This window comes from Bactrocera tryoni, chromosome 3 (assembly GCF_016617805.1).
Source record: "Bactrocera tryoni isolate S06 chromosome 3, CSIRO_BtryS06_freeze2, whole genome shotgun sequence".
NCBI lineage: Eukaryota > Metazoa > Arthropoda > Insecta > Diptera > Tephritidae > Bactrocera > Bactrocera tryoni.
In genome coordinates this window covers 19014189-19033047 of record NC_052501.1, presented here as the reverse complement: position 1 = coordinate 19033047, position 18859 = coordinate 19014189, and the positions used below count along the sequence as shown (strand labels likewise).

At 36.6% G+C, this 18859-nt stretch overlaps 2 protein-coding genes across 4 annotated transcripts in view; one reads left to right on the top strand and one right to left on the bottom strand.

Moving 5' to 3' along the window:
• The window catches only part of LOC120771041, a 239612-nt gene that overhangs the window by 191355 nt on the left and 29398 nt on the right, over positions 1-18859 (bottom strand). The gene's annotated exons all lie outside the window — the stretch shown is intronic.
• On the top strand, positions 487-7436 carry LOC120771042. 2 transcript variants are annotated; one of them, XM_040098842.1, is made up of 9 exons: positions 487-636; positions 783-1054; positions 1399-1713; positions 2770-2966; positions 3058-3234; positions 3293-3439; positions 3504-3644; positions 3716-3838; positions 6294-7436. In XM_040098842.1, exons 2-9 carry the CDS (start codon positions 803-805, stop codon positions 6394-6396), a joined length of 1455 nt encoding a protein of 484 aa, XP_039954776.1. In that variant the 5' UTR covers positions 487-636; positions 783-802; the 3' UTR covers positions 6397-7436. The 2 variants fall into 2 exon arrangements, with proteins under 2 accessions (XP_039954776.1, XP_039954775.1); XM_040098841.1 differs by having other exon boundaries at positions 487-1054.

Here is an 18859-nt window from a genome sequence, read left to right as displayed (position 1 = left end):
GCAAATGTTAACGACACATCTGTTAATAATTTCTGCATAAAATCTTAACATAGAAATTTCCTACCTTCCACTGTTAACCACAATGTAAGTTAACCACGGCGCCTAAAAGTATGCACAGCATGCCATGTAACAGCAGCAGTCCACCATGTAAATTTGAATAATATGGCTGTAAAAACTAACAGTTTATTATGGAAATATCCACATCAATTGTGATTACTTTACAGTTACATTTCAAAATTACACCTGTTTGAACATCTGTCACTTGCTTAGCATTTCCCCTAACGCAGTGCTGTCAACAGCAGCTGATTCAGCTGTTGCGCGTCATCTGTTTCAATCATGCCACTGTCACTGCCGCAGCCAATGTGAAGTGAATGCACTGACCCGAGTTTGGAAAATTTCTAGCAACCTTTGAATTTTGTCAATTTTGTCAAATCTTGAGAATTTTTAACATTTCGTATTCAGTTGAAAATTTTTTACGCACGCAGACACATGCAATAAAAATTCGAATTTCAGTTTTTTTCTCTCTCCGAAACGTACTAAAAAAGTTTTCTTCCACCAAAAAGGAAAAAGCGTAACGCGCCGCTAGCAAATAATTTTCGTAGACCGTTAAACACTGCGCTAGTTACAATAATAAAAGTGCGTAAAATTTGCGTTCGTCAACAACATCTTGCAGCACAATAGTTGTGACCCACACCTTATCAACCCCACCATCACCATCTACCTCTACCACCTAACCAGCGGAATTGCAGGGTTTTCTTATAGTGCCAGTAAAACCTTTGAAGACGATAAAAGCTTGAAGAAAATGAATTCGGAAAACGTTGCGGAACTGAAGAAGCCCGTTAAGGATCAGGTGGAGGAGAAGCCGAAGCCTGCACAACCGGAAACACCGAAAACCCCATCCTTGCCGGTGAGCAGCTTAATTGGCTTCAACACCGAGGACTTTCTGGCGCGTGTCAATATGAATGAGAAGATTAATAACATTTTACGCTCGCCCACAAAGACACCGAACGGTGTGCGCCAACGCTCCGTTTTCACGGCCATAACGCCGTCATCGGTGAGTCAGCATTTTTCGCTTTTCCTTAATTCTCTCTGTTTGTTGTTTCTGATTTATTAGCTTATGACAGTGCGCCGGAAATCAGGTGTGTCATTTCACCTTTATACAGTGCTCTTCGCCCCAATTCATCTGTGCGTGTAATGTGAGAAAAAAAATCTCTTTAAACGTCAGTGAAATGTCAGCTGCGTGTCCTCACGCCGGTTGACAGCGGCTGCCAGCTGATTGTCAATCGCCGTTTTTCGAACTTCTGCTCACTGCGCTCTCTTACGTTAATTTTATTTCTATAATTCTCAGCCATTAATTATTCATTCTCTTTAATAAATTACACTTTTGGTTTTTTGCAGTCGCGCTTCAATGCCAGCGCTGCTCCTTTTGTTTCGCAGCAACAACGTTCGTCGGTCACTGCCGCCAACACTGGCACAGCAGCTGGTGCCGTTATGACGCCCAAGGAGACTTCCACGCCGTCGGCCGCATTGCAGGCTCGTCAAATGCCCATACCGGTGCACATGAGTGCAGCCTCTCCGCATCATTATGGTGGCTATGAGACGCCACTAACCGGACGTAGCGGTGGCATGACAAGGGGTGTTTTTAATACTCGTTATCCGGTAGCACCGCCGCCATCGCCAATCTATGGGTTTGAAAATGAAATGTGCCGCATGGTAAGTGAAATTTTTGAAATCTTCATTGTAGATTTCTGGACCGAAGAATTTTCTTAGATTTTTTTTACAAAATTATCCGCATACGCGAATAAACTTCGAAAACGGACGTTAATGCGTCCAGGAATTCTTAAAAGTCCTTCAGTAAAGGTAGGCCATGCACTCTCTTTGTAGGTACGACGATTCCTAGAAATTATTCCTTCTTGCAATCGTGTGCCAAGATGGAACACGAAGTGCTCAGGGGACTATACTATTAAAAGCAAGCTAATTCTGTTTCTGTCGACAATATGGCTGTGGTCTGCATTGCTACTAACAACCTGACTTTCTCTTAGCAAAATTAAAGCCTTTGCCGATCTTTTTCGAGTAATGGTTTCAACAGTCGTGGTCGCAAATGATAGGAATTTGTACTGTAAGGCTAACTCCGGTCGGACTTAAACCATCGAAAGTTTTCTAGAAGAAGTTGAAATGAAAACACCCAGGACCTTTCTCTTTCTTTGTAAGGTTTGTATTCAAAACTGAGGTGCAAACATTTAGGTAGTAATACCTAAAGCGAACCAGTCGACTTTGCCTGACATTACCCGCCTTAAAACATTTGTGACCGGCTCAAGGCGTTTATGAGGGACTTTACGATCAATTTAAAGCAGTTTTAGGGACAGCAACTGATCGGCTTTAAGCTGTCCATCAGATATCCCTGTTAGGAAAAATCTTTAACCTAACCTAACATTGGCCGGAAATTTTCGGGTTTTTGAGATACCTGGTTAATTTCCCTATAGCAATGGAAAAAATTCAAGACCTGAGTTCACATGCTGATCAACCAGCCTAGGTAAACTTTTTTCTAATGGCAGTCGGCCCCTTGTTAAGCAATATCAAACTTTTTTAACGAAGAAACGGATTTTGAAATCCTTAGGACGCACAGAGTTGACTTAAAAATTTTGGTCTCTTCATTTATTGGTGTCATCTTTGAATGCGTTTATGTATTCTTTTATTACTGATGACTGATAACTATGAAGTTATCTCAATCTTCCTTTCTTACTTATCTATCATAATTCTCATCCACAGCCGCCTACCATGTCACCCTCTCATCACGCACAACAGTTTCCACAACCCATGCCGCCACCACCCTACGCAGTCGGACGTTTGAGCGGCAGTCACCGTGGTGTTGAGTACGAAAATCCAACTCCGCCACCTTGCCCCGGTGCCGGCCCCATTGCCATGACTAATGGCACCATACAACTGCGTCTGCGCGATGGCATACGGTAGGCATATAAAATATTACGATAGCAACTTCAAGTCAAAAATTATTAAAAATATTCTGCAATAACTTTTTGCTCGTTATTCACCCGCCAGCATTGACATGACGCTGGACAAGGCGGTGCGCGTTCTCAATCAGCGCAGCATGGTGGCCATTGCTCTGTCGCGCAATTGCAGCAACTCAGCGTTGATTCATCCAAACGGACGTATATTGCAGAGCGGTTCCAAAGTGGAGATAGTCACCTATGATGGCATGAAAACCAACAACTATGTGTGAGTTAATGAACTAAAATAATTTATATTTCTGGCATTAATTTTTCTGTTTTCTCAGTCGCTATGCTAAAATGTGGTATAAAGGCGTCAGCTTCACTAGCGAATCTTGTGCTTTGATCTATCTTGTGGACACGGCTGGCACGCGCACCACCACCGATACCTTCACTGATCTCACGAAGGACTACACTTTGACTGTGTTTTATGAGTGCGTGGAAAAGCTTGAAAAAATGTCAATTCTCTTATTTCAATCGAAACTCATTTCATTGTAGTGACTCCCGCCATGGTCCGTCCTATGTGCAGGATGCTAATGAAGTAATACAAAATTCCACATATTCTTGCACAGATGAGGGCACTGAAATCTATGAAATTAATGGTTTCCGCATCACGCAGGCCGCAGATGGACTCGTAAAGTGAGTTTTCACACGAAAACTACTTCACAAGCATGTGTTATTTAAAAATCTTGTGTTTGCTCTGCTTTTAGACTGACACGCACTCATAACAAGTGTTTGATACGCACCAGTCCAGGCAATGGTTCGGCCACTTTGACTACGCCGGGTATACACTGTACAGCCTCGTTGGGCAAAACTTCACATTTGTTTGTTCGGTAAGTGTAATGAAGACATTAAATATATTAGCCAAAACTACTGGAGAGAAAAGAAAATTAAATTATTTTACAATAGAGGATTCTTATTCAGCATTTCTGGAAAGGTTTTCTACTAGTATATATAAAAAAATGGCAGTTTAAGATTACGATGGAAGGTGTTTTGCAAAGAAAAAACTTCGATAGCCTGAAGGAAATTATACAGGAATATCTACTACTTGTTAACTAATCAAATTAACATCGCGACTCCGAGAAGTGTTATCACTTTCCGCCGAGACAAATCTAAAATTCTTGTATTGAAATCTTCCTATTCATTAGGTTTTAGAAGAACTTTTAAACTGATATGATCCTTTTTAGTGTAACGGATTTTTCAATAGGGACGCTACAAAAGCAGACCGATAGTGACAGTAAACGACACCATATTTTTTCCGCCTTTTGACATTTCTCTTCAGTAAGATTTGTCATTTCATCATGAAAAGATGTACGATCTAACAACGAGTCAACTTTAAAAGCGCTACGTCCATTTTATGGTCATCATAATCGTCCTGTCAGATCAACAATTGAGCGTATAGTGGAAAAATTTGATTCCACAGGCACAATATAAAATATTCCCATGCCAGTGAGACAAAGAAGTGCCCATAGTGTCGAGAATATGCATCACTTGAGGAAGACCCAATTCATCGAAAAATCATCTTCAGCGATGAGGCTCATTTCTTGCTGAATGGCTTCGTCAATAAGCAAAATATGCGTTATTGGTCAGACAACAATCCACACGTACTCCAAGAATCACCATTGCATACCGAAAAAATTACGGTTTGGAGCGGTTTATGGGCCGGCGGCGTCACTGGGCCGTACTTCTTACGTGTTGATCAAGGCCGGCACGCTCCCTTGAATGGGAATAGCTACAGCTCAATGATAACCGAATATACTACTAAGTTCGAACACTGTTATTGGTTTCTGCTAGATTTCCTACATTCCTGGTACATGTATGATACATAGAAAAGCCTCTACTAGTTCTTTAACTAGCCGGGTCCTATCCAGGGAAAACATAATAAAATCTGGGAGGGAATAGGCGTTTGAAAATGAGGATAAAATGTATTCTTCTTTGCGATATATTTAATCTAGATGAAAGATTATCGCCTTGAGCATTCAACATAAATCGATTAGAGAAAAACTTGATATTTCCCAACACAATATTTTAGAACTATGAAGTACTTTTAAGTTTATTCTTTGGTGAAACTAATAAAAATAGATAGTAAAATGAAGTGGTACAACGATGGCTCGAAAACGTCGGAGGGAGTAGGTGCAGGAGTCGCTGAACCACACCCCAAACTCCTCATACCTTTAGGAAGTTTTCCGAGCATTTTTCAGGCAGAAGTCTTTGCCATGAGTTGGTACTACCCTAGCGGAACGTAACCAAGTGCAACTAAATTGGGTGCCCGGTCAGAAAGGTATGGCGGGCAACGAACTAACATGGTAGGACCTGAACCCTTTACTGGCGTGGGTCCCCATACCATAAGAGAGCTGCTCCGCAAGGAAAAAGGAGTAGGCAGAGAGAGATATTGGCAATAACTACATGGTATGCGGCATGCAGAGTCACTAATGGGTGGTTGTAAGCTCCCCAGGTTTAAAAAAAAAATCAACCTCCCTAAGGAAAGGCAGAAGAAGCACTTTCACAACATGGGCAAAGCCTCTTGCGTAAATTGCCGGTTCTGCGATAGGGAGCCTGAAACACCTGAACACCTATTAATTGACTGAACAGCAGTCTGCAAACTCAGGTTAACGGCCCTGAGATCCATGTTTCTCCTTAGCACGCAGCAGCATAATTGACATCAACAATATGCTGGGGATAGGTGGGTCTTTGTGATTTAGGAGAGAGTACAATACACTTAAGGTCGCGGTGCATTCCTCGTTTATTAATCAATCAACAGAATATATATGAAATATACAATTTGATCATATGTGACTCGGACTGGCTACTAGAACTGCGGGCGCAAGTCGAATAGTTAAAAAATGAAAATTAAATTTTTGGCAGACATTTTTACAAAAAAATTAAAATTTCAATGGAAATTTCGCGACATTTTACTTTTTCAATAGTTGTAATCGAAAAAAATATTCTTCGTCCAAGTCTTTAAGAATTGTAACTCAAAGACTTACGTGATTTAAGTAGATAAAAGCTATGCCAATATTGTCTCCGTTTTAAAAATGTCATGTGCGTCTGTAAGTCGAGCATCTAAATAAAGCGATCATAATTTTGTACATAATAAGCTAATTAGGCTATGATAATCCTCTTACCTATGTACGTTATTGTCTTAGAACTTTTAACAGTAAAACCCAAACTCTTACGTATATTTCTTTTTAAAGCTCAATTGGATACTCAGAAATGTTTCCTACGTTATACCCATAAAATAACCCAAGAATTCATGAAAAAATATATGTTATTTTCATTTATTCACAGTCGTAATGAAAAACGTATGCACTTCGATGGATCGTGCTTCATCGTACGCAATGCTGGACATTCGGCCGGCTTCAACGAAAACAACTTATTGATCGTTTATTAAAGCTACGCATGAAAACTGCGAAAAAAACACTTTTGCCAAAAGAAAAAACTAAAAAAATAACAAAAAAAACTAAAACGAAAAATAAAGAATGACGAATAATCAGCGAAATTAAAACACGAAGGCGATTGCATGATGACATAACAAATCATAAACAACAAGCACTTTTAGATGCAAAAAAAAGCGGAGCGTATAAGAGGAAATTAAGATTACGTAAAGAGAATTATGTGTAACAGAAAAGGAAGAGAAGAAAGAAATTCAATTAACAAAACAAAAAGGAAATAGTAGTAAAGTGCAGCGCATAGAAAATTATAGAAAGTTGTTATGAGAAAAGTTTTTAAGAAAATTCAAGAAAAAAGCGCACATAAGCAGTTAACAAAATACCGTTATATGATAGACGCTTTGCTAATAGAATATAGTTACAAAATACAAAAATACCGTTAGAAATAGTTTTCACGCTTAACAAAGTCTCAAATTTTAGTTAGTTTTTTTCAATTTCTCTTTTCATAACATTTACGCAAATCAGCGTGTGTCTCGGCTGAGTTTGAGTGTGAAGAAAAAAAACGAAAAAACACGAAGCAACAATTAACGGCAGCATAAAATTTCGAATAAACAGAATATTGTCTAGTTTTTTATTAAGTTAGCCGAGTTTTCTACCAACTTAGCAGAGTTTTTTATACCAACTTAGCCGAGTTTTTTACCAACTTAGCCGAGGTTTTTACCAACTTAGCCGAGTATAATGAAATTTTCAACTCTTTAGCACCCTTAACTTGCTAGTACTGCCCATATGCTTACGCAAATAGCTCACTAAATATTTTTATTTAATTTGTTCCCGCAATCTAGCTATAATTTAGTCACTATAACATTTTTAAAAAAATAATTGTTTCCAGCTCTCCACGAGGGTCACCCTCATATTAACTCAGTTTTTTTAAAAGCTTAACCAAATTTTAGTTTCGAAAGTGTGTTTCCAAATTTACCGTTACGATTTTTAGTAGAATAGTGCAAGCAATAATCGCATGATAACAGCAAAAAAAAGTTTTCAACCTATTTATGTAAAAAATCTACAAAAAAAAATATATATAAAAATTAAATCTAAAAAATTAATCTAAAAAAATTAAAAATAGTTGTAAACCAAAGAAAAAAGCAACACAACTACTATGTATAATGTTTCGCATAATTTGCTCCCAACTATCCTACAACAAGTCTTCATACTTCTACAACAACTTTCAACTAATCAAACTTAATCAACTATAAACTCTACAAATCTAATCGAAAAGCAGAAAGCCAAAAAGGATAACTTGCCGTCTAGACTATTGTGTGCATGAAATGTGAGTGGTAAGGGAAAGTTATCCCGTTCAACACGTCCGGTGGATACAAAAGTGTCACAGTAGCAGAATTTTTAAGTATTCTGTCGAGTAATGCCATGAGCAGAATAGGAAAAAAGAACAAAATGGAACGAAATAACCAAAAAATGCTTCAGTCAGTTAGCTACGAATACATGTAGATACTTACATATGTACATACATATACATATATATAAAACAGCATATTAAAAAATTGCAGTGACTGCAAATCTCAGCGAGAATAGTAAAAAGTACAATTATGGCGCAAGCAGAGCAATCAAATGAAGCCTTCGCAAAGTGTGAGCAAAGATCAAAGCGGAGAAGATAAAAAATTGCTATAGCAGTCACACATTCGCTGAAATATATGTATATATATATAATGGTACCCGCATCTGCATTTATACATAATACACAAACTTATATATATGTGATAGAAACTTAGCATAATTTAATATAATATTTTTTTTTTTTCATTTTATAAATGTTATTTGCATCGTTAGTTCCTAATTAATAATCTCACAATCAAACAAACATAAATACTTATTATCTAAATAATATTTTCGGTTATGTATAGTAAAAGTGATTTCGGCAAAATGTGAAACAAAATTTTATAGTTAAATAAAAAATTATAGTGTATTCAGCAATTTAATTAAAATTTTACGCAGTGAGAGTTTTAATAATGGGAAAGAGGGGAGACGGAGCGAGATTGCAACTGAGCGCGGTATAAGCAATTCTCTGAAATATTTAGCGATTTAATAGGTGAGCTGGAGGTTGCTCGAGTCTCAATCACAGCAGCGGTTTAGCAAAGCATTATATTCGATACAAAAGTGTAGCAGTTAAGTAGCAGGTGCTCTAGTTGTATGGTTGCGACCTGGTCAAAAGGGTTTCAAAAACCCAGGCCACCAATTGCTCGGAAGTATTTCGTGTTTGAACAATTTTTGTTGGATTCGGCTCATCTTGAAATACCCATACAGTCGACTGCTGTTGACTATCGGGCTCATACGCGTAAATCTTCCATTCATTACTTGTCACGATGTCATAGACGTGTTTTGAAGTACCGTTATCGCTTTTTGCTAAATTTATGTCGACCAATCCACACGAGCCTTTTTTATGATTTACAAATTGTGTGGGATCCCACACATCGTGAACATTTTTTTGTACCTTCAAATGCTAATGCAATATTGAATTTAAGCTAGTACCACTAATGCTCGCAGTTATCTCAATCTCAAGATAGGTCACATGACGATCTGGCACTATCAGTTAGGGCACAGCATTAATAGTTTCCAGAACAACAACTGATTTTAGACGACCTTCACAAAATTGGTCTTGGAGTGATCTACGACTTCGATTGAAATCACCATTCGATAAACACTAGTTCTTGATGGAGCTTCATCGTCAAAATATATTTAAAGTTCATCGATACTCTGTTAACTTATTAACACAATCCACGTCGAAAGTTGTAAAATATAGTTACAAGAAAATTTTTGCAATTTAATTCCATTTTTTGGTAGAGAAGAGTATTTTAAGTTACTGTAAACAACGCAAATAGCGCCCGCTTTATGAGGTGAGTATGTGTAGCATCAAAAATATCAAACTTTACGATAAAATTGTGAGTTTCCAGATTTGTCACTAGTGTTGCCAAATCTCGAAATAAAAGAGGCAACCTACGTAGGAAATAACCTACTAGTGTCTGAAATATTATATACACTAAACTTCATTTAACTGTTAGAAAGGTTCCCCCTTTTGAAATTGTTAATCCAACAAAATTTTTCCAATTAAAATACTTTTGTTTAATTGAATGAAATGCTTAGGCAGTTTTGAATAGAGAGAGAATGAGATAGAGACAGACTTACATTACGGATCGAGATTTAGACATAGTTGTGACAAAATCGAAAAGTACGCAAACTATCAAATTGAAACGCAATAAGCGATCAATATATCTATGCAATCAGTCTGTTTGTTCTTTTTTAAAATTCACTGCACAACTTAATTTCTCCCCTCTTCTCAAAAGTTTTGTTTTTTAACTTAAACAGTTACATAGCTATAGCAGCTAACATATTTTCGAAAAGAGAACGATAGAGAGAGAGGTTATTTTGAGCATAAGTATTTAGTTAAATCTTGAAAATCTTGAAAATATTGTAGTATTTTCTTTTTGCCTGTTAGCACTCTATATACAAAATCATTATAAAATGGTAAGTTAACAATAGCGTAGGGTGGAGCTTTACCAAAAGGATAAACTTCACAAAGAAGTTCAAGGTTACCCTTAGCAGTAAAGCTTAATGGATTGATTCCACTCTTAGCGATACATACTTAAAGCAATCTCTGCCTATGAGATCAGATCGTTGCTGGTGCAGGAGTGTAGAGAACTGCTGGACAGTCTATCAAATCGTAATGAAGTGCACCTTATCCAGGTGCTCGATCACAAAGATTTGGCCGGCATGAACTGGCTGATGAGCTCGCCCGCTCCGCAGCATCCACTAACATGGTAGGACCTGAACTCTTCATCGCGGTGGAGCTGCTCCGCAAGGAAGACGTAGTAGGCAGAGAGAGGTATTGGCAACAATTCCAAGGTAAGAGCGGCAAGACAGCTACATATGTCTTAATAATATATTTAAGGAAGATGCAATTATTAAAAAGTTTGCTCATTTTGAACAGTTAAGATATAGAATGTTCATTGCCACTCTAAAAATGTTCCTTTTATGGGAATGCAAACATTAAAAGTTGACCTGAAAATGCTTTTCATAAAACGCATTCTTTTTGAAGAAACTTGTAAATAGATCAAATGTTGAAAATATTCAATGTATACCCAAAACTAATAAGTGTAATACCAAAGAACTTGTTTGCCAATTTATTGTAAATTTATTCTCACCATCTCGTATCGAGAACCTTGATAAATTCATAGAATTAAAAATTATCCTGAATACTGGAGTGCTGCTGGATTGGATTGAAATTGTGATGGCTACTAAGAATTGTCTAAAGGTATATGAAAGTTGTTTTTTCAGGTTTTCATTGAACAATCTGTACTGGATAAGGAGTCAACCATCTTTACTTCGCATCACTTAGACTTTGTTTACGCTCTTATCTTGGAGAACCATTTTAATATTTTTCATTTGAATTTATTTGAATCAATAATACAGAAATACTAAATATCGCTTGGATATATACGTAAATTGCACACAAAATATGTTTTCTCTTTTAATCTGAAATGCTTTCTTTAAATTTTTTTTTCATATATACGTGATTGTATTATGAATTAATCTATTAATCGTATTCATACGTATATTGATTGCAAAACAAGTTGAGAAAATTGCATAAATAATTCTTTCCTAATCCGAATTGTAATCAAATATGCTTGGGGAAAAATTTCAATATAAAGAATCCTTACCCCCTCGGCATTCGTTTGTTATTTGATTTTTGTTATTTCCCAGTGAGCTTTGTGCCATTTGGCGACAGTAGTGAGTTAAATTCAGGTCAGTATATTTGTTTCAGCTAAATGCCAAGCAAAGTTACCCAAATTCATTAGATAGACCCAAGAGCATTTTTAGTAAAATTCCAAACAGATCTATACATTGCTAATGCTTTTATTTGACCAGGTGAAGAGAGTGGCTACAAGTATAAAAAAATGATTTAAAAATAATATTGGTTGAGCAACGATTTTCGACGTTGACGAAGCTATTGAATCCTTAACAATTTATGAAAAAGCGAGTCAATGAAATAATGGTCAAAAAAGTCAGAACAGGCGATAAGTTAGTTGCAATTTGAATAAGGTGAATATTGTATATAATTGCTGAAAAATTTTAGAGATTTTCTCTTGAGAGTAATTTAATTTGTTTAAATTGCAAAATATTTGCCAGTCTCTCGGTAATGAATTGAATTTAACTATATATTCGGCGTTGTAGCACTTTGGGCTGCGGTTAAAGTAAATTTAGTAGAAAAATGCATTTACTACATATGAAGAGATCTTCTCATTGTTAGTAGCTTAATAAAGTGTTAGTGAAACCCTAGCAATCCAATCCTATCAGTGGCTTCATTTCCTTTTATTTACACTTTTTCATTGCCAACTTATTTGACAACAACCTTGACCAGTCAAGTAACTAAGCATTTACTTGGCTGAGCTGAAATGTGGGCGAACTTTCCACAATAAGCATGTTACTCATACGCACTGCTGGTAAAATTGTAAACCTACACTCCCGCAAAACATACATACGCGCTGGTTGGTCAGTCAGCAAACTGTGCTTTAATATTTTTCACTTTTGTCAATTTTCCGCGGGTACCTGCAACACTGTTGCCTATGTTGCATGTCGACTTTCACTGTACTTTTAGTACTTGTTTTATACGCTTGCAACACGTTGCTATAGAGTATGCTTAAAATGAATAAAGTCAGATGAAAACTCGCCCTAGACCCCATATAACTAACAAGCTTTAGTAACTGCAAGTACTTCCTTGGCATTAATGCTTGAGTATAAAGTATTCAGTTACACTCCAACTTAGCCCTTCCTTAATTGTTTTTTCTTATTTTTATTCTTGAGCTGTTCATTTTGGCTGTTTTTTCAATTTCTCGCTATTCCCTTCAATAACACTGCAGCACCCTGCACGCTTTGACATATTTATTTTATTTTTTTATACTTTATTTTTGCTGCAGATACGCAAGGCTTCCGGTGAGCAAAGTAATTCATCGACTTTATTTGGCTCCACAGCGTCAGCTTTGGCGAAAGAGGAGAGCTTTATCAACACGGTTGCTTCTATTACTACTTTCACCATTTTTGTCGCTTTTTTTAACTTTGCTAACATTTTTCTTGCCATTTCATGTTATTTTGCCGCCTTCGCTCTGGTTCAACGGCGAATTTATTGGCCGTCATAAATTCCAATTATGTTTGCGGTCGTTTCTGGCAGTGTTTGTGTTGTGTTTGGCAACCGCCAACGCTCATATTTAATATGTGCATAGGTTTGTTTGAGCTGAGGCGTGACCATGTGCAATTTGTTTGCTCAAAACCCGGAACATAGGGACACTTTTATGGGCGCCTCATCAAATAAATATGTAGTTAGACGAAAGTATATACACAGATGTGCATGCATTTATTTTTAAAGGAGCTACCGGAGGAAAAATAATGTTTCACGCAGTGGCTGTGTCATCAACACAGTTTGGCGTTTTTGCTGGAATAACTTATAAAACCAGTGGGAATTGAATTAGTTAAGCATCCTTCACTATAGCACGCTTGAAGAAAGTTTTGTATACCCTGAACAGGGGATATTAAATTTACTATGAGGGCGTATAAAATATACATATGAATATGATCAGCGTGACGCCGTGAACTGTTTTAGCCATGCCTGTCTGTCTAAATTTCTGCATTTTCTTCCCAATATTACACTAGTGTACAAGAAAGCTGCCATAAAAAATGACCGATCAAAATCGAGTTCTTTTTTATTTGAGCAGAATATTATTATTTCTTCCGTGTAACCGAAGTTAGCACTTTTTTCTATTTATATTATTGTTTTATTAATTCTAGCAATTAAGCTTAAAAAGGTTGTAGTACTTTTATATACAAACAAAGTTTTCCGGGATAAAAAACTTTCTATTTTTACATCAACAGTGAGAGTAATCAGTACCGTTATTAGGATTGAATTTTTGCTTATAAAACAAAGGTAGTTTCTTGCAATAATGCCGAAATCGTGAGAGTTCTTACTGAACATTCTCCAATAGACGTGCATGTGATCAGACTTAAAACTTTATCGGAAGCAAAGTTGTATTTGGGAAAGTGAGGTGGAATAGGTGCTTTTCTATACCATTGTCCAACATTTGCAAGACTGAGGTTGAAACATCTGGTCAGATATAGTTATCCTCAGCGAACCTGGCGAAAAAAAGCCGGAGCTTTGTCGATTTTGATGTTTTACGGAGGCTGCTATATATATTTCTGGCCTAGGCAACACTAAGTGTTGCCAGGTGCAATCAGACATTTCCATTGGAAAGTTTGACATTTTTTAGCATAACATCACTCAGAACGTTTCGTCATTTAATAGTGAATTGTTTTATTTACAGGGAATTAAAAAATTCATCTCGGCCAAAAAATAGAATTAACTCGTGAACATTTTCGTGCGATCATTTTTCACAACTTTAGACGTGGAATATCACGACAAGAGTGCATCGATGAACTAAAATCTTTGTATGGCTATGAAGTACCATCCTTACACCAGCATACATTCGATATTGCATGAACACCTGGCCGTAAAAAAGGTTTGTTCTCGTTCGATTCCGCAGAATTTGACAATCGCTAAAAAAAAGGCTCGTGTGGATTGGTGTAAAGAAATGCTGAAAAAATACGATCGCGGTGCTTCAAAAGACGTTTATAAGATCGTCACAGGTGACGAATCATGGATCAATGCGTATGAGCCCGAAAAAAAACAGCAATCGACCGTGTGGGTCCACTTCGAAACAAATGGTCGCCGGTTTCTTCAGCAAAACTGATCATGTGGCGGCTGTTCCGCTTGAGCAACGTAGAACGGTCAATTCTGTGTGGTACACCACCATTTGTTTGCCTGAAGTCTTCGGAGAAATTCGAAAAACGAACAAGAGAAGACGAATCATTGTGCACCATGACAATGCGAGCTCTCACACATCGGTTCAAACCAACGCCTTTTTGGCCGGCCAAAACGTCGAATTGATGGGTCATCAGCCGTACAGCCCTGACTGGGCACCCAATGACTTCTTTTTATTCCCACACATCAAGAAAATAATGCGTGGTCTACGATTTTCGTCGTCAAAAACCATGTTTTGGAGGTGTCTCAATCGGAGTGGAAAAAGTGCTTCGAAAATTGGTTTGAGCGCATGCAAAAGTGTATAAATCTTGATGGAGAATATTTTGAAAAAACAATAAAACCATTTTCGTTGCTAAATATTCCTATTTTCATTATTAGGCCAGAAATATATATAGCAGCCCTCGTAACTTTAGGTAACTTAAAATCATTCAATTCTATTGAAAACTAGTCAGAGCGATGCCAGTCCCAGTATATAAACAGTTGTATCAAATAAATCCTAGTCGTTCTGAGGGTCGAATCAATTGATATGCTTTTATAAATATTTTAATATAAAGAGGTTTAAAGAAATATTTCAAGCCCAGTATAATATAATATATACGCTAAGTTTAAAGCTATATTCTTCAAATTCATGAAACGGATATGATAAATGTCTGTGCCTAAAATTTTACCAACCATGCACTTTTGAACCATTGCCCAAAATTTATGAGATAACCCTTATGTAGAGTAAAATTTTCTTTACGAAGTCACGTATAGCTGCAATAATTGTACTAGTATTTTTGCGGGTATTTTATACTTGTATATGGACGGTTTTCAATGGCAAAATACTTTTTTGACCTTAGTTTTTTGAGAGCTGTTACTTAATTTATGCTCAGTTTGGTTTGCCATTTTATAATGAGCAGACTTTTTCCGGGATAACGTTTATTTATTACAACAAGTTGACCATGGTTCCGATTTTCGCAAGAAGAGTTTAAATGAAACTTTTTTTAATGGGTACATTAATGAGCAAACTTTTCGTATTTTGATTGATATTTAATCCAAAAGTCATTTGAGTTTGAGTATTTTCACAATGATGCCGACCATAATGTGTCAATCAAGGGAAAGTGCTACAAAGCCTTGATTAATGACATTTCTGAACTTAAATTAGAGAATGTTGAGGTGAACGACCTCTGGTTCCAATAAGACAGAGCATAATGTATCGTTGGGATATTTTTTTGTGGAGTTACGTACACGTTAAGTCGCTTGTCTTCGCAAATAAGCATTGGAAGAAACTATTCGAAGGATTATTGCTGTCAAACGTCATCATTGCAACGAAAAGTGGACGAAAACTCGTATAAATCCTTGGCTATAAAATTTAAATATACGAGTTTTATTTCTACTACAACACCTTTTTTTCATTTTGGCTATTGAACTATTACAAGAGCTAGTAATAGAAGTTGAAGAAAAATCACTGCCTAACCTCAAACATACATATATAATTTTGTAATGTTTTCTGGCCACAGCTTAGAACCAGTGATGTCTGCGGAAACTCCTGAGAGTAACGAATTCGGTAGAAATCAACGATTACTATTTTTTAGGGCTCATGCAACGTCAGTCAAATTTTAAAAACAAATCTCAAGTACAGTGGCTGTTCGAAAGATGGCCTACTGAAATCTTATCTTAGTCGCCTCATGAAAAATCAAGTAAAACCCTAGTTTTTGGTCTAATCATAGGAAAATTAATAATTGTTAAGTTTTAGTTGCATGAAACTCTTCTCCCAAAATCATCAGACCGGAATCGATTTGTTTTGATACCATAAATCTAAGCCTCGCGTGAGCTGGTTGAGCGCTTAGTACTACATGCAAAAAATAGTAAAATCTTTTAATGGCTGTCAGTGCCATATGTCACATATATCACAACAAAATAATCATCAGTGTTTAATACACGCTTGCCTTTCTTTCTTGAATTTTATGTGATGAATCCAATTTCTGGTGCCTAAACATTCAGAATGTTGGAAGAGACCTTCAGTGTTAATTGCTTGTCTCAAGCAAGTGTTTTTGATTGTCACATGTTATTCAAAGAGGGTCAAGAACGCATCGACGACCAACAACTTCTAGGAAGGCCATTAACATCAACTAATGATCAGTACGTCAATAAAATAAAGGAATTGATGCATGAAAATCCTGCGATTAACAGTCAAATATCTTACTGGCATCGTTTGAATATCGCAAGTATCAGTAAAAACCCTTTTGAAAGATCATTTGGGCCTAAGAAAATTGAAAGCACGATTGGTTCCAAAATAACTAAATTTTTTCCAAAAATAGTGTCGCGCTAATGACTGTGAAACAATGCTTTCCAACTACCAAAATGGTATTATTACTGGCGATGAGTCTAAGATGAGATAATGCATACCAGCCGAAGCCGAAAAACCCACCTCAAAGCAGGTCGAAAATCAAGGTAATGTTGACATTTTTCTTCGATTATCGCGGTGTGGTACACTGCAAATTTTTTCCGAACCGTCAAACGGTCAACTAGGAACACCATTTCAATTTTTATTCGTACAAAAAGTGTCCGGAATTTTGGACCGAGAACTCTTGGTTTTTGCACCGCAATAATGCATCACATACTGCATTGATTCTTCGTGATTTTTTTGAGTCAATTGAAGACATTATATGGAATCGCTTCGCGCATTGAAGGCTATTCGGGAAATTGGCTTTAACCACTGTTTCGGGGATTGGAAAAAAATGTCGGTGTATTGTGGCCAAGGAGGATTATTTTGAGGGAGAAAACATAGATTTTGAAAAATAAATTTTAATATTATAAACAAAGTCTAACTATTTTTTGCTCATAGCAGAATTCATGCCTGTCACTAGCTCACTTTGAAACAGAGTATTTCATACATGTGTACTGCATTTATTGCGAATTTTTGAAATAAGTATAAATTTTTAACTTAATATAAAGCTTACGGTTATTAATAATGCAGCTCTTCCAGGCAATGCAAAGTGAGGGGAGTCAGTTTTACAAAAAATAAAAAAAAATCAATTATTTACTTGTCATTATTGAATATCGCCTATAATTTCAAACAGAACTTTTTCAGTATCGAAATAATACTAAAATCTGTACACGTGTCTTTGCTTACATAAGTCTATACTGATGCTACTGATTTACGTAAGAAAATGGTAAATTTCTAAATCTCATTTTACAACCTTTTCCACCAGAAATCACTGTTTTCATTAGAAATATGAACTGGGTACTTATGTACGTCCTTTTAGCTCTATTCAATACCCAACACACCTTCGGAACAACCAAATCGCACAAAAAATAACAAAACTGACAAATATATGTGTATATACATATGTATACATACATGAATAGGCGTGTGTGTTTGGAAAAGGTGTGCACCTTTTAAAATAGACTCACTTGAATAAACCTGAATCGATTTGGGTCCATAACTGTTCGGCTGGCGCACACAAAATACCATTTAATACCCGTACCGCCTGTTTTGGACATCAAAGGATTTATTTACACTTAATTGGGCATAAAATTAAATAAAAATTTGTTATAAATAGTCAAGTGGAAATTTGCGAGCGAGCATAGCTCGTGCAGCACACACATACAGTTGTGTGCATAACGAAGTGGTAAGTTCCAAATATGGCTCTGGGTGTCGGAACCAAAACAGAAGCAAAATTTGTGCACAATGTCAAGGCGTGTATTAGGAGAGCAAGAGGTGTGGACGGTGGGAATGTTTTGTGAGAAGCGCAGAGCAGCGCTTGATATATGTATGTGCTTTGCTATAAATCACATTGGCACAGCTGTTGCACAATACACAGAAATTGAGTTATTCTTAGATGGCCGTGACTATATTTATGTAAGCAAATACCCACCCGCTCACTGCCCTCCCCTTGTGTTAAAACTATTATTTATTTGATTTAGTGAATGGCAATTACTCGCTTACAAATAATCGTCGGGTTAATCGGTCGTCGTTGACAGAACGCTGGCTGAGTGGGCGTTCTGCAGTGAAAGCAAACTTTCGGGTCTCTTAATTTACTCTTTTGTGCAGAACCATAAATTTGCAAACGAAAGCGGTGCAAATAAAGTGATCAGATATGCTAATCCCAAAGAGTCTGGAAAGAAATTTATGCTGAATGTGGAAATTTATTATTATTTAGATAAATCAGCTCATAAAGTAATCGTTTGATTAATTGAGATAGAAGAAAGTTTGTTAAGTACTCTTTTGGCTTCCTTCTATACATTGCTTTTAATAAAAAGATGCCTTCGTGAGGATTTCCATAAGCCCGCTGGCTATAACTAGCCCATAAGTAATCCAACAGTGCATAAACTGATTCAGATTAGGAAATAAAAGTAGTAAAAATATCATTAAAATGTTATTACCGCTCGCTATTTGAGCTTTGTTTCTGTACTCGTATGTCAGGCTATGATGTTGGGTAGTCGAAAAAGTATTTTCGTATTTCTAATCAAACATCAATTTATTTTTTAAAATTTATAATGAGCATTAATGAAACAAATATATATTCCATCAGTATAAAACTTTTCCGGTTTCCCGGCGAAAACTGCGACAAATAATTTCCACAGGCTTCTCTTGAAGTCAACCT